This window comes from Tachypleus tridentatus, chromosome 1 (assembly GCF_004210375.1).
Source record: "Tachypleus tridentatus isolate NWPU-2018 chromosome 1, ASM421037v1, whole genome shotgun sequence".
Lineage (NCBI taxonomy): Eukaryota > Metazoa > Arthropoda > Merostomata > Xiphosura > Limulidae > Tachypleus > Tachypleus tridentatus.
This window is the reverse complement of record NC_134825.1, coordinates 69,847,205-69,867,974: the sequence shown is the minus strand read 5'-3', so window position 1 is coordinate 69,867,974 and position 20,770 is coordinate 69,847,205. Positions and strand designations below refer to the sequence as shown.

At 32.6% G+C, this 20,770-nt stretch overlaps 1 protein-coding gene and 1 long non-coding RNA gene across 2 annotated transcripts in view; one reads left to right on the top strand and one right to left on the bottom strand.

Moving 5' to 3' along the window:
• The window catches only part of LOC143251640 (uncharacterized), a 35,811-nt gene extending 25,028 nt beyond the window's left edge, over positions 1-10,783 (bottom strand). Inside the window, exon 1 of the mRNA XM_076502906.1 lies at positions 10,447-10,783. Coding sequence (XP_076359021.1) covers positions 10,447-10,671 — 225 coding nt within the window. The 5' untranslated portion in view covers positions 10,672-10,783. The remainder of the gene's footprint in view (positions 1-10,446) is intronic.
• A 1,517-nt stretch (positions 10,784-12,300) lies between these two features.
• The window catches only part of LOC143250604 (uncharacterized), a 31,763-nt gene continuing 23,293 nt past the window's right edge, over positions 12,301-20,770 (top strand). Inside the window, exon 1 of the long non-coding RNA XR_013028256.1 lies at positions 12,301-12,427. This is a non-coding gene — a long non-coding RNA (uncharacterized LOC143250604). The remainder of the gene's footprint in view (positions 12,428-20,770) is intronic.

The following is a 20,770-nucleotide window of genomic DNA, read 5'->3' as shown; positions in this document are numbered from 1 at the left end:
TACGTATAGATTTTTAAAAAACGCCCAACCCAACTGAAGATTGAAGTACACGTATTAATAAACCATAGTGTTTGTCAAATGTCTATTCCATCTGTTAGCACGATAACAGTAGGTCTAGGAGAGGCATCGTGCCAGCCTCGCCTGTTATGATATCTAGTCATCAAAACGGCAGACAATAACAGCGTCAGCTGTGCAGATTGCAAGCCATGCTAATGTGGCGTGTCAAATCCTTCAGCACTTCTTATCACGTAGTATACAAAATGTATTGTTACTAACTCATCAATACTGAATCGTGACAGGTCTTTCAACACTTCTTATCACGTAGTATACAAAATGTATTGTTACTAAGTCATCAATATTGAATCGTGACAGGTCTTTCAACACTTCTTATCACGTAGTATACAAAATGTATTGTTACTAAGTCATCAATATTGAATCGTGACAGGTCTTTCAACACTTCTTATCACGTAGTATACAAAATGTATTGTTACTAAGTCATCAATATTGAATCGTGACAGGTCTTTCAACACTTCTTATCACGTAGTATACAAAATGTATTGTTACTAAGTCATCAATATTGAATCGTGACAGGTCTTTCAACACTTCTTATCACGTAGTATACAAAATATATTGTTACTAAGTCATCAATACTGAATCGTGACAGGTCTTTCAACACTTCTTATCACGTAGTATACAAAATATATTGTTACTAAGTCATCAATACTGAATCGTGACAGGTCTTTCAACACTTCTTATCACGTAGTATACAAAATATATTGTTACTAAGTCATCAATACTGAATCGTGACAGGTCTTTCAACACTTCTTATCACGTAGTATACAAAATGTATTGTTACTAAGTCATCAATATTGAATCGTGACAGGTCTTTCAACACTTCTTATCACGTAGTATACAAAATGTATTGTTACTAAGTCATCAATATTGAATCGTGACAGGTCTTTCAACACTTCTTATCACGTAGTATACAAAATATATTGTTACTAAGTCATCAATACTGAATCGTGACAGGTCTTTCAACACTTCTTATCACGTAGTATACAAAATGTATTGTTACTAAGTCATCAATATTGAATCGTGACAGGTCTTTCAACACTTCTTATCACGTAGTATACAAAATGTATTGTTACTAAGTCATCAATACTGAATCGTGACAGGTCTTTCAACACTTCTTATCACGTAGTATACAAAATGTATTGTTACTAAGTCATCAATATTGAATCGTGACAGGTCTTTCAACACTTCTTATCACGTAGTATACAAAATGTATTGTTACTAAGTCATCAATATTGAATCGTGACAGGTCTTTCAACACTTCTTATCACGTAGTATACAAAATATATTGTTACTAAGTCATCAATACTGAATCGTGACAGGTCTTTCAACACTTCTTATCACGTAGTATACAAAATGTATTGTTACTAAGTCATCAATATTGAATCGTGACAGGTCTTTCAACACTTCTTATCACGTAGTATACAAAATGTATTGTTACTAAGTCATCAATACTGAATCGTGACAGGTCTTTCAACACTTCTTATCACGTAGTATACAAAATGTATTGTTACTAAGTCATCAATATTGAATCGTGACAGATCTTTCAACACTTCTTATCACGTAGTATACAAAATGTATTGTTACTAAGTCATCAATATTGAATCGTGACAGGTCTTTCAACACTTCTTATCACGTAGTATACAAAATATATTGTTACTAAGTCATCAATACTGAATCGTGACAGGTCTTTCAACACTTCTTATCACGTAGTATACAAAATGTATTGTTACTAAGTCATCAATATTGAATCGTGACAGGTCTTTCAACACTTCTTATCACGTAGTATACAAAATGTATTGTTACTAAGTCATCAATATTGAATCCTGACAGGTCTTTCAACACTTCTTATCACGTAGTATACAAAATGTATTGTTACTAAGTCATCAATATTGAATCGTGACAGGTCTTTCAACACTTCTTATCACGTAGCATACAAAATGTATTGTTACTAAGTCATACACGAATATCTAACACTTTTCTCGGGCAATGTATGTGCAATTTTAAAAGACATTAGAGAGTTGATAAACATTAGTGCAGTTTACTCTGTAAAACTACTAGCGAGTATTTCATATGAAAAAGTAAAAACAGAATTGTAGCGGGAATAAGTTGTCCAGGTGTGATTTTGATTCCTTATTGCACTTACTTTTCTTCTTTAGTTTGTGTGTAAGCCAAATCTCAAGATATTGATGTCAACAACAAGAAATATTTCACAGATCATTTTTTCAATCTGTACTTTAATTTTTAAAAATCAGATTTCAAAACATTCAGATCCACTTATTTATTTTATTACTCAAAAGGAGAATGTGGATCTGTCAATGAGTTATGTAGATCTGTCAATGAGTTATGTGGATCTGTCAATGAGTTATGTAGATCTGTCAATGAGTTATGTGGATCTGTCAATGAGTTATGTAGATCTGTCAATGAGTTATGTGGATCTGTCAATGAGTTATGTAGATCTGTCAATGAGTTATGTTAATCTTTACACAAACTATTTCGTCAGTACTTACATTCAAATATTTCAATTAGTGTTAAAGAGAAAACAACATACACTTAAAAATGTGACACATTGGTAAAAAAAAGTAAAGAGATGCTAATGAAATGTTGAAAAGTAACTTAAATATGTGTGACATAAACGATGTATTCGGAAAGAAAAAATACGAAGATAACAATAATGACACATTGTTGGTTTTATTTTGTATACGTACCTTTCAAACCTTTCCAGTCGATAGATTCTTTGAGACTATCTCGATTTTCAGTTCGAATTAATACTCGTGTTTTTTTTTTTTTCAATTTGTATAGATACAATTGATACGAAACATTTTGGTTAACAAAGACCCTACCATGACTAGACGAGAACGGCAGGTTCGAGCTGTATGGGCTTTCGTCTGGCAGTCTAGGTCGATAACGTTGCATACAGTCTTAAAGTCATATTAAAGAGAAATATAACGTTTCCTAGGAAAGAAACTAAAGATGTTTTTATAATAAATGGGAATTAAAAGGCAGATATGTTACTAACGTCATGTTGTAAATAAATGAAGTATATAAAATTGAATTTGTAATATATTGGAAACAAAAATAAATAGCATTAGTAACTTAGAGAGAGAGAGAGAAACAAATCGTGTTATTATCATAAATAACAGAATGTAGAAATTTTGTTGGACGCAGATTGGAAGTGAACGAAGAGATGACCTTAATGATGTTTACTTCTTTCATATTGCACTATTTTAGCATTTCTCATCTATTTCAATAACGTGTTGTCCTACCTCAATAAAACTATTATTAATATGCATCTCTTTGTTCGGTTATAATTTGTCAATAAGGTCTTAAGAAAACATTAGATATGAAGTAATGGCACGAATGAAACATTCCAGAAACAAACGAAGAATATAGGTCAGAAGTCATGGAACATTAGAAAGTAAATAACATAAGAAATTGTTATTGGAATATTAGAAAGGAAAGAGTTTAGTGTTTACAATAAAGCAGTAAATGGAATTAATGAGATATTATAATGACGACTATGTAGGACAACACTGATAAGACGTTAGGAAAAAAGAATGTACCATGGTATTCATGTAATATTCCAAAAGTAATACGTTTGAGCTAATGATTATTAATTTCTTAAACTGCTTACACCAGGTGTTTTCGCGCTAAAATACTTTTTAAAAAACTAATCACACCTACATCTACCTAACTAAAGAGATAGAATGTTGCTAAACAAAACATGTTAAACCGTAGTGTTGAGAGTGTTTCTATCGTAAACATTGAAATGCTGGAGAAGCCACTCAGTTTTTGTTCCGGTATTGTCAAGCAGATGTGTACCATTGTATGAAGTTACAACACAGATGTGTACTGCTGCACAAAGTTACAATATAGATGTGTACTGTCGCACAAAGTTACAATACAGATGTGTACTGTCGCACAAAGTTACAATATAGGTGTGTACTGCACAAAGTTACAATACAGATGTGTACTGTCGCACAAAGTTACAATACAGATGTGTATTGTTGCACAATGGTACAGTAGAAAAACGACTCTTATACTCCTTTTCATCCACTGTCTCACATTTATTGTCAAATATCAAAATCAAGAGATGAAAACTTTCAGCGCAGAGTTGGATGTGAAGTTAATTTTTCTCTCAGATATTCAACAGTTGCACCAATGTCACTAGTCATGAGAACATCAATACCTTACAACATAAGCAGTCATACAGATACTAGCAGTTACACAGACACCAACATCCTTACAACATCAACAGTCGCACAGATACCCACAGTCTCACAACATAAACACTTTAGAACATCAATAATCAAACAGATACCAACAGTGTTACAAACATAAACACCTTAAAACATCAACAGTCAAACAGATGCCAACAGTGCTACAGACATCCACGTTTTACAACATTTCCAGCCAAACTGATATCCATAAACAGATATCAAAGTGTAAAAGTTAACATTATATGATACCAATAAAGCTATGACTGATAATTTTCGGTTGATCTGTCGTGGCGTATAAAAACGTGCTCCGACATGTGGTTACCTTTCTGTTACCATAAAGTGTTCTCTGCATTTTGGAGCAATGTATGCGCTATCAAAAAGACAGTCAAATCTGTCCTCTCCATTATCATTATAAAATTATGAATGGCCACATACACATTGCCCTTAGCATCTGTGTGGAAATCATTCTGAAACTTCGATAACCGAAACACATCCAAACAAATACTGCTTATGTTCTCAAATCATTCTGAAACTTCGATAACTGAAACAAATCCAAACAAATACTGCTTATGTTCTCAATTTGCAAATTATGTAGTTTTATGACAGACTATAAAGTCCTTAAAATATAATAATACGTATTAGCATAAATTATTATTTATATTGATGCTACTTCTCTTTGTTCTGTTATAACAAGTAGAGGAGCAAACGATTAATAATTTTAAAATACGTAAAAAAAATGGATCTAACTTCTGAAGAAATCAGCTGCTTTAACACGTTCTCTTTGAGTTAGAAAAAAACAACATAACTTCGAAGAATGAGCAAACACTATTTTATGTCAAAAAGGAAAATAACCTGAAGGAATGCGCGGAACAAATAATTTTTTTTTTGTCAAAGAGAAATATAACCTAGAAGAATTAGCGGACACGTGTTTTATGTCAGAGAGGAATATAACGTGGAAGAATGAGCAAACACAGACCTTAGGTCAAAAAGAAATATAATAATTTACTCTATCAATGTTTTAGGTTTCCTGGTCTTGATTTAGGATTTCTAGTTCAATCAATATAATACATAAAATGTTAACAAAACTGAACTGGAGGAAGAAACTACTGGATGGACAAACTTGTGATTATTTACCCAGAAGAAGTGACGTTAAAATTTCTCAGAATTACACGTTTTCAACTAACTCTGCTTTTTCTCAACCTGTTAAACGTTAACCCTGTAGTAACTATAAAAATCATAGAACTAATTGAACTACAACACCGTCAAGATTAATATATGAATTACTTCTAATATATATCTTAAACAAAACATTTCCGTTCACTTTACGCTGTATTACAAAGTCCCACAGTAAAAAAAACAAAAACAACTTAAGTTTATTCCAACCAATTTGAATTAAATTCCAGAGGAGTTTATAATCAACTTAAATTAGCTGTAACGTATGTTTTGTCAGCAGTTTTTCCCAGTAAACCCGAAAGATCTAACAAAAGTGAAATGTTTCTCGTTGTTCTATTTATTGACAAAAACATAGATCTAAAAACTAATATAAAATCTATTATTCAAGATAAATCACTACAGTAATTACTCAACTGTAACCTTTAACATTAAATTTCCAAAAGTAAATTATACCTTACAAAAACCTTCCAGAATAATAATCTTTTAATAGTGAAAAAACAACAACAGTAATAATGACAATCAAAAGTCTTTCTTCTGAGAGGCCCGGCATAGCTAGCTGGTTAAGGCACTCGACTCACAATCCAAGGGTCGCGGGTTCGAATCCCCGTTACACTTAACATGCTCGCACTTTCAGCCGTGGGGGCATTATAATACTACGGTCAATCCCACTATTCGTTGATAAAAGAGTAGCCTAAGCGTTGGAGGGAGGTGTGGCGGTGATGGCTAGCTGCCTTCCCTCTAGACTTACACTGCTAAAGTAGGGACGGCTAGACCTCATGTAGCTTTGCGCGAAAATTCAAAACAAACAAACATTTCTCTGAGTGTGATTGTTTTAGTTTTAACATTTACACACCCACTCAAGATGGCATTACTTGAAACCTTTCCATTGTTCAAAAGAAGATTTAAGGCTCATGATGAATAATGGATGTAGTTTTTGCAAATACCGGAAAATTAACCTGAAAGACAATAAAAATGTTCTTATATAATTACAAAACGTCTAATATTAAATTGAAGTGAAAAAATAAAACACTAATTAGTTTTCACTAATGGGTATAATAAATATTTAAAATACGATTTTTTTAGCACCAATATTTCATCAAAAGGTTCCAAAAATATTCAAGATATTTATATGAAAAATATTTTAACACCTACCAATGAAGCAGCTGATAAGTTTTGTATTTGCTAAACACTGCATGTTGCTACACCTGATTACACTCTTCATATAATGAACACTTCGGGTAATTCTGTTCATACTTACGTTAAAACCAATACGAACAACATTACCAAATAACGTAATAGAATTCTTACTTGATAAAAATATTAACAATAAGTTAATTCCGAAGTATCCTTGATTTATAAAGTCCAAAATTAATCTATATTCAGGGTGTTCGGAAAGTCACTGTTATATAACCATCGGAAATTCCATCAAATTCGAAACGAAAATTAAAATATTTCACAGTGAAGCTCGAACCCCAGTAGCTCAATAATAAATATTTAAGTTTATAGAGCTAAAAATTGGGTTTTTATACCCGTTGTCGGATCACCAAAAATAGCCCAATGTGTAATCTGTGCTTAACAACAAACGAATCTGGTGAATGTGAGAAAACTGCCTATTGTAACAAAAAACAATAACTTTAAAGGACGACGTTTCGAAAGTTTTCCGTTTTTCTTCTTCAGATCCTTGAACACGAAAGACTGAAGATTTTAGAAACGTCGTCCTCTACACAAGCTATGAAAAAGAACAAACACATTTATCGAAACGATTAAGTTCAGAAACCTTTAGCCCAGTGTAACCTGTAATGATGCCTGTAATCGATGGGACATTAGGTCTGCAATGAACAGATCTTGAAATAATGGTAATAAATTTGTATTTATATAGGTGATACTAAACGCTATCATTCACAGAACAAATTCACACAATCCATAACATTTTGACATAACAATACCTTTATACTATCTGACTCTCATATGTTTAACCTTTTCGCTACTGATTACTGAATATTTCGTCACTTTTCATATAATCTGCAATGAAGATATTGGGAAAAAATGATTTTACAAGTTGAAATAATAACTACTGATTGTGTATAACTTTATGTATCCTAGATAGGCAGAATCTAGCACAAATATAAACATTCCACCTTTAAAAGCTACTATTGTATTCAGCTCTAGCCTGAGTTACAGTGAGTCAATATTTTCCACGGTGTGGTCGTTGACTTAATATAAATTACATAATGAACGTGGTTTATACAAAATATAGGTCACTTAGGACATCGTAAATGTGTGCACTCCAACATAAGCATAAGCGTTAACCTTTCACACTATTAAGTTTATTTAACTCCTTTCAAACGTATGTTGAATCGATCGTTTATCACGGTTTTGGTCGTTTACTCAACATAGATAACATGATTAACATAGTCGCTATAGGATATAATTAATTTTCTTTATCCAAATCTTACATACTTCAACACTTGTCTAGGCATTTATCGCATCACAGAGCTTTAAAACTATACCAGTTATCTCTAATTTTGATACAATTATATGCATTCACAAATCATTTTTCCTATTGTGAGAAGCGACAAACTTTAGATAGTTCTCTGCAAGTCTGGCCTCTGACTAAACTCACTTTAGCAAGGTCATCATTAGAACTTGTGCAGTACTACAAGAAGTCATACACAAAGATTGTGCTATTACTCTATGGACATGTAAATGGAACTTGTTACGTACTAAACAGGACGTAAATTTACGCGTTTATGTAATTTACCATATTATTTCGTTACCTCTAGAACTATATTAACAGTTCATGGTATTATGTAGATTTAATATATACCATTAGGTTATTCAGATAGTAATAGCTACATTAGCCAAATGCGATAAGCATAGCGCTTGAAGTTTTACATGTAAAAATTCTGTTTGGAGCTTAATAAATTCGCTGAGCAAGACTATCCCGTTAGGTGTTCTTAGGATAAAGGCCCAAAACACCGCTAATAATGAGACTACTTAACTGGTGACCTAAGGCAGGGTGGTCATAGAGGCATTCCGTACTCTGTTTGCCACTCATAATTAGGATTAATTAATATATATTTTTAATGAATATATTTGTAAACTTTCTTGGTAGAAGTTATTACATAAATAATTTATACACTAAACACTTCCACGTTTCTAAGTTATTGATACCAGAACATAACGTATTAGTTGGAACAAACACATCTCCTTCTGATTTATTTTATCGTTTGTCTGTTGAAAAAACGTGTCGTTTTCCTCCAGTGGGTTGACAAAGCTTGTTATATTGGAGAAAACGAGACAGTGCAACAAGCAACAGCTGAACCTCTCGTTAGGGACAGGCGGTTAGCCATGATACTGTTGGTAAACGTGAAAGAAGACCCTCCAACAATCGATCCGACATATGTAACCAATTAACGGTTGACACATCTAAACTTTTTCGGACTAAATATTTGAATGATGTAGACTCGAATAGTTAAGAAAATATAATTTTCCTTCTCAAATACTAATTAATTTGTATGCTTCAACAAAACGAGCTCTTTCAAAGAACCTACGCAAATAATTTATTCTTTAAAAACAACCGAACAAAAATTATATTTAATTTTCTTTAGATGCGCAATAAAATCCATATATTCTATAATAACAAAATTATTCAAATTAATTTTAGGTTTTCACTAACGAATACAAGAGAACCGTATTTTCCGATATTTTCGAAATTAGTTTCGTAAAGTATGCGGACGTTATATAAACATTTTGTAAAGAATAAAAAAATACGAGTGCATGGCCATGACAAAGCCCTTATAATAGCTACAGCACCTTAGAAAGTCTTACAGAAGAGCTGGTGCCCTACAGTAGCGCAGCGATAGGTCTGCAGACTCACGCCTAAAAAAAAAAAACAAGGTTTCAATCCCTATGGTGGGCAGAACCTAGATAGTTCATTGTGTAACTTTGCGCTTAATTAAAACTAGCAAAACTGTTTAAAACAATTTTTAAAATATATATTCTTTGTTATCTAGTTTTGATAGTTTTAAAAATATAACTTGGTTTATGGGGTTATAACGTGCTTCGAGCTAATTCAGATTTATATTCTTTAAAGTCTCGTTAAAATATTTCAGATGGAAAGGTTTTTTTATCAGTTTTAAGAACCGCTTCTAAAATACCAATTTCTAATAACTGTTATTTGTAGAATAAAATAACAAAATCAAACCCGAAAATTAGTCTTCGCATATTTCCTATTTTAATTTGCGCTCTTTACTGTTAATAAAAAAGAACATTAGATAATACCAATTAACGAAAAGAACGTGTGTTTGCCAAAAAAAAAATAAAGTAATTAATCGTAACTCGAACAAACGTTCTTTTCGTTTATTTCGTTTAGCTTAATCGATAGCTAAGTTTGTTTAATTCAAGAATTATTCATAGAAATTCAAAGACTATAAAGAAAACTTCCACAGTCATACACGGGCACTTCGACGTAATATGATCTTTTTAAATACACTGTTCTACTATTGATGAGATACTAAAACATTCACTTAAATCAATCTGGATAATACACTTTGAAACAAGACAACAATTAACCCTAAATATGAATAGTAAATTTCGAAACAAAACAACTCTTAACCCTAATTTCTACTACTAGACCTTATCAAAGCACATTATTTTGATCTATTTTATTATTTTTTTTACATCCTCAAATACTTTCATGTAAAACAAAAATTTACTATCCAGCATTATGCACTTTTGATGCCGTAAAATATAACTGAAACTTATTAAAGTTTTGTTTTACCACAGGTTTAATACCATAAAGGTATATTTAAATGTCTAAGTGTACCTTCATTCCTTAATAAATTATATGTATAAATGTGTCACCTGCTAAATTAGGTCATTCTTCATATAGTTGATAAAATAACTCGAGAACAGTGGTAAGAACATGTAACTAACAAAGAGAAAATGCGAGTTCTTTCCCTGTCTGGCGATTCTTTACCTTTTTTCTCCCCCTCAGAAGGCTAGCTACTTCCAGACCATGACATTCGTCCAGTTCGTGATGATCCAGCTTCAACTTTTCAATTTCTCTCACAGCAAACTTCAGTAAAGCATCTAGTTTAGCTTGATCAATATTTTGTACGTCGTATTGCTTGATCGAATTCTGTTTACTAAATGCATCACATCCCCTGCTGGTTAATAATAACGCTAGCATAAAAGTAAACATAGTCACTGTATAATCTCGAGTCAGGTAAATTAGGGTAGTCACGCGTTCAGGGCTTGAAGTTGCTTAGTACCGCGTGCGCTCAGAGTTTTGAAACGCACGTCAAGTCCTTCAGCATTATAGGGAAGAGTCATAACACACGATTTCCCGCTAGATGTCGCGAACATCGAACCGAGCTTTTCCTCCACATAAAGTAAAAAACAAATAGTGGTTCCATTCTTGTATTTCTGGTACGATAACTTGTATCAGAATACAAAAGTAATGGGTAATTTTAGAGGAAGCCTGTCGATATGAGAGCTTAGAATACAACAAGTCTGTCTTAAATTCAAGAATTCTTTAGGAGAGCATAAAACGCCGGTGTTCTATGAGATAGCCAGGTTCATTCTGATGCCGTGGTTGTTATTGAAGAAACCCAACACATTACCGATATGAAGTTAGAGACCGGTACAAATTCGATCATATTTTGTTATAATCAAATGTAGAAACTTTTGAAAGTAACTTTCTTGGGTACGTTTCAAAACGTTGCTATTGTCTACGTTAGTTGTCGTTGTAGTACCGAACACAACAAAACATTTATCACCCCGTTCTTTCTAAAAGTCTATTTGTTTGGGTCCTGGTAGGTTTATAAAATATTTTAGCATGAATTTGTAAGTTTCAAAAATTTGCTTTCAAGTCTTATTTAAGCGAAATTCATTTTAAATATTCAAAGTTCAATCATAATCAATAAATCTTTAAAGAAAGGAGATTGTATAATCTACGTTACACTAGCACTGATTGAGAGTTTTTACCTTATCTGTTAAGTCTGCATCTTACTATTATCATTATTGTACTTTCATATTCAAATATCTTATATAATTGGTTTAAATAAAATCTGCAGACCAGGAGGTTTTACATTTATCGCAAAATATATTTCTTAAATAAATAGATACCTTTACATATCGAATACCAAAATAGTATTGCAAATAAACATAATGGCTTCGCAGCAGAATAGATGGTCCATATACAAGGAGATAGCTGCAGAATTTTCGAAGAGGAGAGTTTATTCACTTACCTGGAGTGTAACGTTCAGTTCAGCCAACATTAGAATTTTGATTTCCCAGAAATTCCAAAAGACAGAGATACCTATATTATGAAAATGTATATCAATAAAATAAATTTTACGTCTTTTCGGAGCCAATTATTGAGACTGTGAGGCCTTTCTGTTCTGGGTCGGTTATAGAGAATGTTTTCGTTTAGAATTTCGCGCAAAGCTACTCGAGGGCAACCTGGCCATGCCGACCTAATAAGAAAGGAAAAGCAACGTAAGATGGTAAAACTGTCACCTCTGAAAATCAGTAGATATGTAACTATTGTTCATGTGGCTAAAACATACTGGTAGAAAGGTGAGACTTCCTTTTTTAAACAATTTTGATCGAAGGAAAACACTCACATTTTTTATAGTTCAAATTGGATATTTCAAAAAACATTTTGTTGATTTCAAACGATAAAGAATTACAGACAGCTGAATATGCCGTAAAAGAAAAAACACACTAACTCGCACTGCTTTGCGATGAACGGACTTTGGTTAAACGTCTATCCACTGTGTGGTATTCTTATCTCCCACTTACCACGTATATTTCTGCCACAGGCTTCGGCATGCAATATACGTTATCGTCTAACAGTAATACTGATGTTCTGTTGCGCCTTTGTTCTAGAAAATGCGCAACTTGCTCATAGCACACGACTTCCCTATCGTTACCAGGAAAATGTACATGGAAATGTAAGTGATTACAGTCCATTTATTTTATATTGTGGCTGTTATTAGTTAGATGGAGACAATGTTACCTATCTTGTAGGTCCATTTTATCCATCTTTATAGATAAAGTGGTTCCAACTACAAGAAGCGCATATTTTTAGTATATATATAAATATTAGAAACTTACGTACAATCTTTATTTTAACTAAAATTTATTTTTGTATTAAAACTATGCATTTTGAAACCTTTTGCTTTTGTGTGGCTTTAGCTTAGTTGGTGAAACTGGATTCAAAGTTAAGGACGCCGTCTTATCCTACAGTCCCCTATAACCATTGTACTTAAAGTATACAGTATGGATGAATAGACTCAAGACCTCACTCACTGAACCAAATATCTCATTAATTCCACGTAAAGGACAAAATAAGTGTTGAATACATTCTCATTCGTGTTGATCCTTGGACGACGTTTATTACACTATGTAACACAAATTTTGTTCCTGGATAGTATGTGTTATTTCGTAATTGCTTATGTTGTAAAAGTACAGAAATTGGCCATTATTCCATTCAAACTTTGCTTTTGTGACCTGTTTACAAAAATGTTTAGAAGTGAGTAGTTTTTCAAGATTTGAGACTGTAATGTAAATCACTTTCGCGTATCAGCCCCCAAATATAGTCTCCCTTCATGTTTTCGTTATACGCTCCCAGGTTACAAAAGCAAAGTCTGAAGAGAAAAATAGGTCTTTTCCATTTACTTTAGGCATAAGCAATTGGGACATACACTTTCTGCCCAGGATCAGGAAAAAGTAAAAGTTATAGCACTTTGGTGGATGCCTAATTTTGTAGATCCACCAATAAAATAATTACAATGTAAAAAAAATTAATGTTATGTGCGACACCTTTCTTCTCCAACGTATTTTGTATAATTGTATTAGATTATATTACATGTTATGTATATTAATATTCTTCACTAAAATCATTCACTGTTCTTTAGATAATATGACAACATTCTTGATGATTAGTAAGTCACTCGATAAAAAAACCATAATCATTGATAGAATGCTTTTACATCATTTTTAGGATCATATTTTATTATTCTGTATAAGACACTATCTCAGTCTATAGAAACTATTACATCATTTTGTAAATGATATCATATCATCTTATAAATGACATTACAACATCCTGTAAATGATATAACATCTTTCTGCAAAAGAACTTAGTGAAAAGTAACATACATGGATAAGACTTTAATCATATATCGTGTCCTTCTAAAAATCACTCTTCAAGTAGCAAATACACAGGCTAAAATGCCATGTGCTCTGAAGAGAATCATTATTCTTCGCTCAATAACGATTTTGTTCCATAGGCTATTTAGTAAAAATGTGTTTGTAGAGAATTAAAGAAACATCACGAGTGACGTAAAGTGAACGAACAGAATACATTTCTGTTTTTCTACAGCTGAGAAGATAGCAGAAGTACAATAAAAGTCACTCCTTATTGTTCCTTATGTTTTATTTATTCATTTGAACAATAGGATAGAATGTCATATGATTCACAAACAAAACACTTGAAAGTTATTGACACTTATCAAAATCTTTGTAATAATAACAATGAAAGGTTTATTTTAAAAGATGCCATTATTTGCCTACAGATTAACAAAAACAAAAACTTTAAACTATTGAGATACTGCATGAGTCGAATGAGATAGATGTAAGAAATAAGCTACCTCACCAGAAAATATAACCTCACGCTTATTTGTATACCTGATTATAAATATATTTGAATTTGACCTCTGGGTTTTTCATATACTAAAATTTAAGCCATAACTTATGAACACAACTCAATCTGATCACAGTTTGTATGGATAACTGATTTTAATTCTGGTTTACTCACGTAAATTCGCGTAATACCAGTTGTGTGAGTACAGCTGAATCTTGTCCCTAATTTATGAAAAAAATCTTAATATAATCCCCAGTTGATGACCATAACATTAATTATGTTATATTTTAAAAATATGCTATTTGTGTTGACTACATAATCCAGTGGGGTAGTAAAAAAGAACAAGAATGAGTTATTATATCATTCGATTAATCTATTAACGTCCTCTATTAATCTATTAACACCCTCTATTAATCTATTAACACCATATATTAATCTATTAACACCATCTATTAATTTATTAACACCCTCTATTAATTTATTAACACCCTCTATTAATTTATTAACACCATCTATTAATCTATTAACACCATCTATTAATGTATTAACGCCCTGTATTAATCTATTAACGTCCTCTATTAATCTATTAACACCATCTATTCATTTATTAACATCCTTTATTAATTTATTAACACCATTTATTTACCTATTAACACCCTCTTTTAATATATTAACATCCTCTATGCTATTTCAACGTTCTTGTTTTAAATGAGAGTTGTTTTATTGTCTGTAATAAAATCAGGAAATTTATTTATATCTTTGGTAGCTTATCCCCTTTTCACAAGTATGAAACCCTGCGCTAGTACAGCTGTAAATCTACGAATTTACAATGCTAAAATCAGATGTTCGATTCCACTCGGTGTGTTCAGCGGATAGCCCGATGTGCCTTTGCTATAAGAAAACACACACACAAGTATGAAAATTACATGAGATTTATGATCCAATGTTTTCATCTATTTAGAAACTAAATTGTTCCGCTATTAAGAAAATAAATTTTCAAACAGAAGTTTGCGTTCATTAGTACAAAAAGGGTGATTTGCAGAGCACAGCATAATACATCATTATTCATTTCCACCTAAAAATTTAACCAGAACAAAAGCAGAAAACAATTTATTTCCATTACAACTACGACCATTATTCCTCCCTAAACATTAACGGTCATGATTTAGATGGAAGTCCACGAAAGCATTATTTTAAATTCTTAAACCGAATTATTTCTTGTTTAGTAATGGAAGAGAAGGTTGTAATTTTGTTTACAGGTAAATTTACCATAAGAAATATATAACAACTTATATTTACCCACGATATTATTTTATTTTATTGTAAACTATTGAGTGACATAAACTAACAAGGCCCGGCATGGCCAAGTGTGTTAAGGCGTTAATCCGAGGGTCGCGGGTTCGAATCCCGGTCGCACCAAACATGCTCGCCTTTTCAGTCGTGAGGGCGTTATAATGTGACGGTCAATCCCACTATTCGTTGGTAAAAGAGTAGCCCAAGAGTTGGCGATGGGTGGTGATGACTAGCTACCTTCCCTCTAGTCACTGCTAAATTAGGGACGGCGAGCGCAGATAGCCATCGAGTAGCTTTGTGTGAATTTTAAAACAAACAAAAAATACACTAGAAAGTTTTATGGTGGTATTAATTAGAATTTTCAAATGTTCACTCATTACTCCAAAGTAATTTTCTGTGAAACATCACAGGAACTGATAGCTCTTTTAATTACAAAACGTCATGAATGGATAAATAGAGACAAAAATACGATGTCTCAAGTACTATGATTTTTTTTCATGTTTTATTCCTTAGTTTGAAAGTATTTGAATAGTAGTGAATGAGATGATAGACAATAAACACACGCATAAATCTCTCAAGACGTCCCCTGGAGGGAAGAAATGACAATACATTTTAAGGCTAGCTTATTCCTTTATCAGCAGAACCAACGCGTCACGCTGGGTTTTGAACATCCTCAAAAGATAAGACGAAACGGTCACGTGACATCAAGATGAATGGAACATAAGTAGCTTTAGGATAAACTTAATAATTTTGTGTTTCTTTCAGGTGAGATTTTATTACTTTATTCAAATGAATAGAGTTTCCTGAGTAACATAATCTGCCGAGCTGTTGCGAAAGTAGCTTTAACTACTTAAACATTTACTACAGGATTAGAATTCACTGCTATAATTACTTTATGATGTCTAGACTCTTTCTCTTCTGTAACTTTAACAGAAAAATAACTTTAGTTTCAAAAGTTCTTAGACCTAAAGGTTTTTGCAATAATACTGGGAGAAGAAATAACGATACAAAACTGATATAAATATCAAGCAAATATATATTAAGTTTTTTCTCGTTTTGGGGTTTTTGTAAATACAACAGTTTCGTGAAACCACAATAAATATCTTGGCCATTCTATTACATACGTATATAACAAGTATATTGATAACGTTCATACACGATACGATTTTGTGTAAACCGAAACCGTTACGAAAACAATAAACTAATTAAACCAATAACTGAAGATTATCGTCCATATTTATTGGGGAATCGCTTGTTATTACGGATGTTGTTTAGGTTTTGCATCTTAATGGAGAGACTATTCGTGCTTCTACTATAAGGATATGACGCAACACAATGGGAGACTGTTAGATTAAACATCATTAAATATCATTAAGATCTTAAGTCGCGGCTATTAATTAATGTAGTAACTACAAGCAAGTAACACAACAAAATGTGAGACTGTCAGTTTAAAACGTTATTAAGTACCTCAGGTAATGATTACTCATGTTTGAACTATAAGAAAATGACGATACACATCGCAATACTGTCACAAACGTTCTCCTAGAACGGTTACTCAGGAAGTACAGGTTTCACTGTCTGCGAAATTGAGAAAGAATTTCATTTGCTTCACATGTTTAAAGACCTAATACACAAAATAAGCTTTAGAGTTACTAACGCTGAGTGAGAAATGAGAGGCGTCATATCCACAGTCACTATAACTAAGTCACAAAGACAAGGTTTGCAATCTACCAAATGGACAACAAAAAGACCAGTCCTCTCTTGATCCCTAAAACTGAACCAGAAAAGACTGATGCTACAGTCTCTTAAAGTACAAAGTAAAAACAAAACGAAAAACAGACCTCTTAACCACAGCACTAGAACTAACTTAGAGAAGACAGATTTTTTACAGTTTGAAACACTGAACATAAAAAGACAGGACTCATGATCCTTTAAAATGTACTAGAAAGACAAAGACAACCATTACTATTAATAACATGAAGATAAAACACAGTCCTCACACCGGAACAAACTTCAATATAACTAAAAACACTCCCAAACTCTATATTTTCTGATATTAAGCCAAGAAAGAAAAAACGTTACTGCCTGATTGGCGAGAGTACAAATTTCTCAGGTATTTTAAACTTAAACCAGAATACTTACTATTGTTATTTGTAAATCAGGATGATACGAAAGACAGATCATCAGAACATGTCATTGCAAAATGTAACAAAAGAAAAATATCTCATTATCATAAGGTACTGTTTGGCTTTATGTATTTTCATTATAAGAGCTCGGCTAGCCTAACATGTTTCAGAAGAATTCTTTAACCTTCAAACACATGCTTTATATATGGCCTGGCATGGCGTTCGACTAGTAATTTGAGGGTTACGGGGTCGAATCCCAGTCACATCAAACGTGCTCGCCCTTTCAGCCGTGGGGGCATTATAATGTGACGGTCAACCTTACTATTCATTGGTAAAAGAGTAGCTCAAGAGTTGGCGGTGGGTGGTGATGACTAGCTTCCTTCTCTCTAATCTTACACTGCCAAATTAGGGACGGCTAGCGCACATTGCTCTCGTGTAGCTTTACGTAAAATTAAAAACAAATCAAACCAAACCTTTTTTGTTAAAGTTGAGATCTTGTGTTTGTAGCGTTGTACAACTTTAGATATCTGCGCACCAGAAGTTTATAAGTTTATTTATCTGTAGATATGTTTTTCAAAATTTCAGTCCTGGTTCCTTATTTTTATTATACAGAAAAATATGTTGTAAAGAGACAAACCATGAGCCTCAGGTTTAACAAATTTAATCTATTCAGTATTTATAAAAATCTTATTATGCATTAACGTTCAGCCGGTTCTCAGCCGCACAGTTTGAGCCAGTAGGCCCCCGCTAGTACAGTGGTTTTACAAAGCTGTAATCAGGGGTTTGATTCCACTCGGTGGGCTCAGCAGATAGCCCGATGTGGCTTTGCTATAAGAGGACATACATACTCGAGCCAGTAACAAGTTTAAATTATCTATTTATAGAGCATCATACAGCATGATACGCTTGCTTTTTTTATCTTGACAAACTGTTCAGATTAAACTTAAAGAGCCTTTTGGCGTAATATGAAGGTTACCAGCCTGACGTTTATTGTAGTTTTTGTTTGTTTATGTGTGTATTTTGACTCTTTAAAGCCAATGGTAAAATCTCTATAACAGTATTTCATGGTGTTTTGCTTGTAAGAAAAACGGCATGGTTAATTTGCAGATCTTGATAGTACAGTTAAACTAAAAAGATTTTACACCGATCTAGATGTTAAAACCTTTGTCTGAGAATACCCGTTTTAGCTTTAATGACTACGTTATCGAATTTTAGTGAGGTAATTTCTTTGGGGATCGAGCCAAATCAGCTTTTAGAAGAAATCCAATCACTGAATACACAGAAAAAAACATTTCTACGGATCAAACTTCAGTATTTACATGAAGGAATGAGCAAAAGTGCAACAACATTTACATGATTGATTTCATTCTTAGCACTTAAGTACGTAGCTTGATATCATCAGAAGCTAGTGTCAGTCATATAAGATATTTAGACATTAGACAAAACTGCGAAATCATTACAGTTTTTCAATAATAAGTCTAAAGGCATCAGCATCTAAACTGAATACCATCCCAAACTGTATATTTAAACAACCAGTTTGCGTATTTGTAATTGCACACTACAACATCCCTTTGTTAGCTAAATTACTAATTCCTGAATATGAAACCTTTGAAGGATCAAATATCCTCTCATAATTTGAGATACATATACGAACGTCAGATAATTTTTGATACGCGTGTTTGAACCTTAATGAACATGTAATAAAATCAACGATATTACTGTTGTTTTTCTCCTGATGATACGTAATGGTAAGCTCAATTTATAATCTCTAAATAACCTAGAGGTTTATTGCGAAACAACTGCTAGAAACCATGAGTAATAGAAGACAGCAATCACTAGATGCAGACAAACATTTGAAACAACAACTTGTATTATCGAAAGAGACTGAATTATAATGCTTTGAAAGATTATATAGAAATACATGCACCGATCAAAATACTTTGTTCTATATAACAGATGTCGTTGGTTACATACCAAGAATCCGATTAATTTGGAAAATCAGTATTTTAACTCCCCCTCGATGGCTGGTAAATCCGAGGGCTTATAGGTCTAAAAATCGGGTTTTCATATTCTAGTTGGGCAGAGCACAGATAACCTATCACATAGCCTTATGTTTAACGATATGTAACAAATAGTTCTATATTATACATTTTAACTGCATTACTCTTTTAAAACGAACTTAATTTGAGTTATTTCGTTGAAAGATTCTTATGATAGATTTGTGTCTATAAGAAATGTATTAAATGTTAATTTAAGGTAAAAATAACTTGAAGCTATTATTAAAATTCGTATGCATATGGATCTTTAATTTGAAATAATCGTATAGATATTTAAAACTTTAAAAAAGTCAAAGCGAACGTTTCCTCGCTTTTCTGTACTTACATTAGAAGGAAAATCAGCCCGATATGTCGCACTCACCAGATTAATATATAATGGCTTGTAATAATAATAAATACTGAAATCCACAAAGGATCTGTACAAGCATTGTTATTAACTGATTTAAAATATTATTGCTTTTTTAAAGAACAAAACTGCAGTGAAAAGATGGTTATGGTGATATATATATGTGTGTGAAGCTAAACATTCAACTTATTTACTGATAATATACTTTTAAAATATTATTTTATTTGTTTGAAGGTAAGCACGAAGTTATACTGTGGGTTATATGTGCTCTACCCATCCCGGGTATCAAAACTCGGTTTTTAGCACTGAAAGTTCACAGACGTACTGCTGTGCCACTGGAGAATGAAAGTTTTCGTTATTAAAAGCTGTATAATTTAGAGGAAATGACACAGTGATAAGTGTGTTTGTTTGTAATTAAGCACAAAACTACGAGTGGGCTACCTGTGCTGTGCCTCCCACGGGTATCGAAACCCGTTTCTGGTGTTTTAAATCTGTAGCTATACCGCTGTGCCACTGGGGAGAGAATGCATGTATGTAAGTAGTAGAGGTTTCAATAATATATCATATTATAAGTCATATTCAAGCTAGTATGCAAAGATATATATATTCGAGTAATTCATTCATAATAGCTGTTAGTTAGTACAAGAGCTGGAAAACCATTGGCTACGTGACAAAAGCCCTGATCGTAAAACATCACGTTTGTTCAGTTTTAACATAATAGTAAAATAATAGTCTAATAATTTATATAGGAGTTGTATTTTGTACTTATGGTTGTTAAGGCTATGTGTCGCTCTCCCTAATTTGAGATTACTGATCAGAGGGACAAC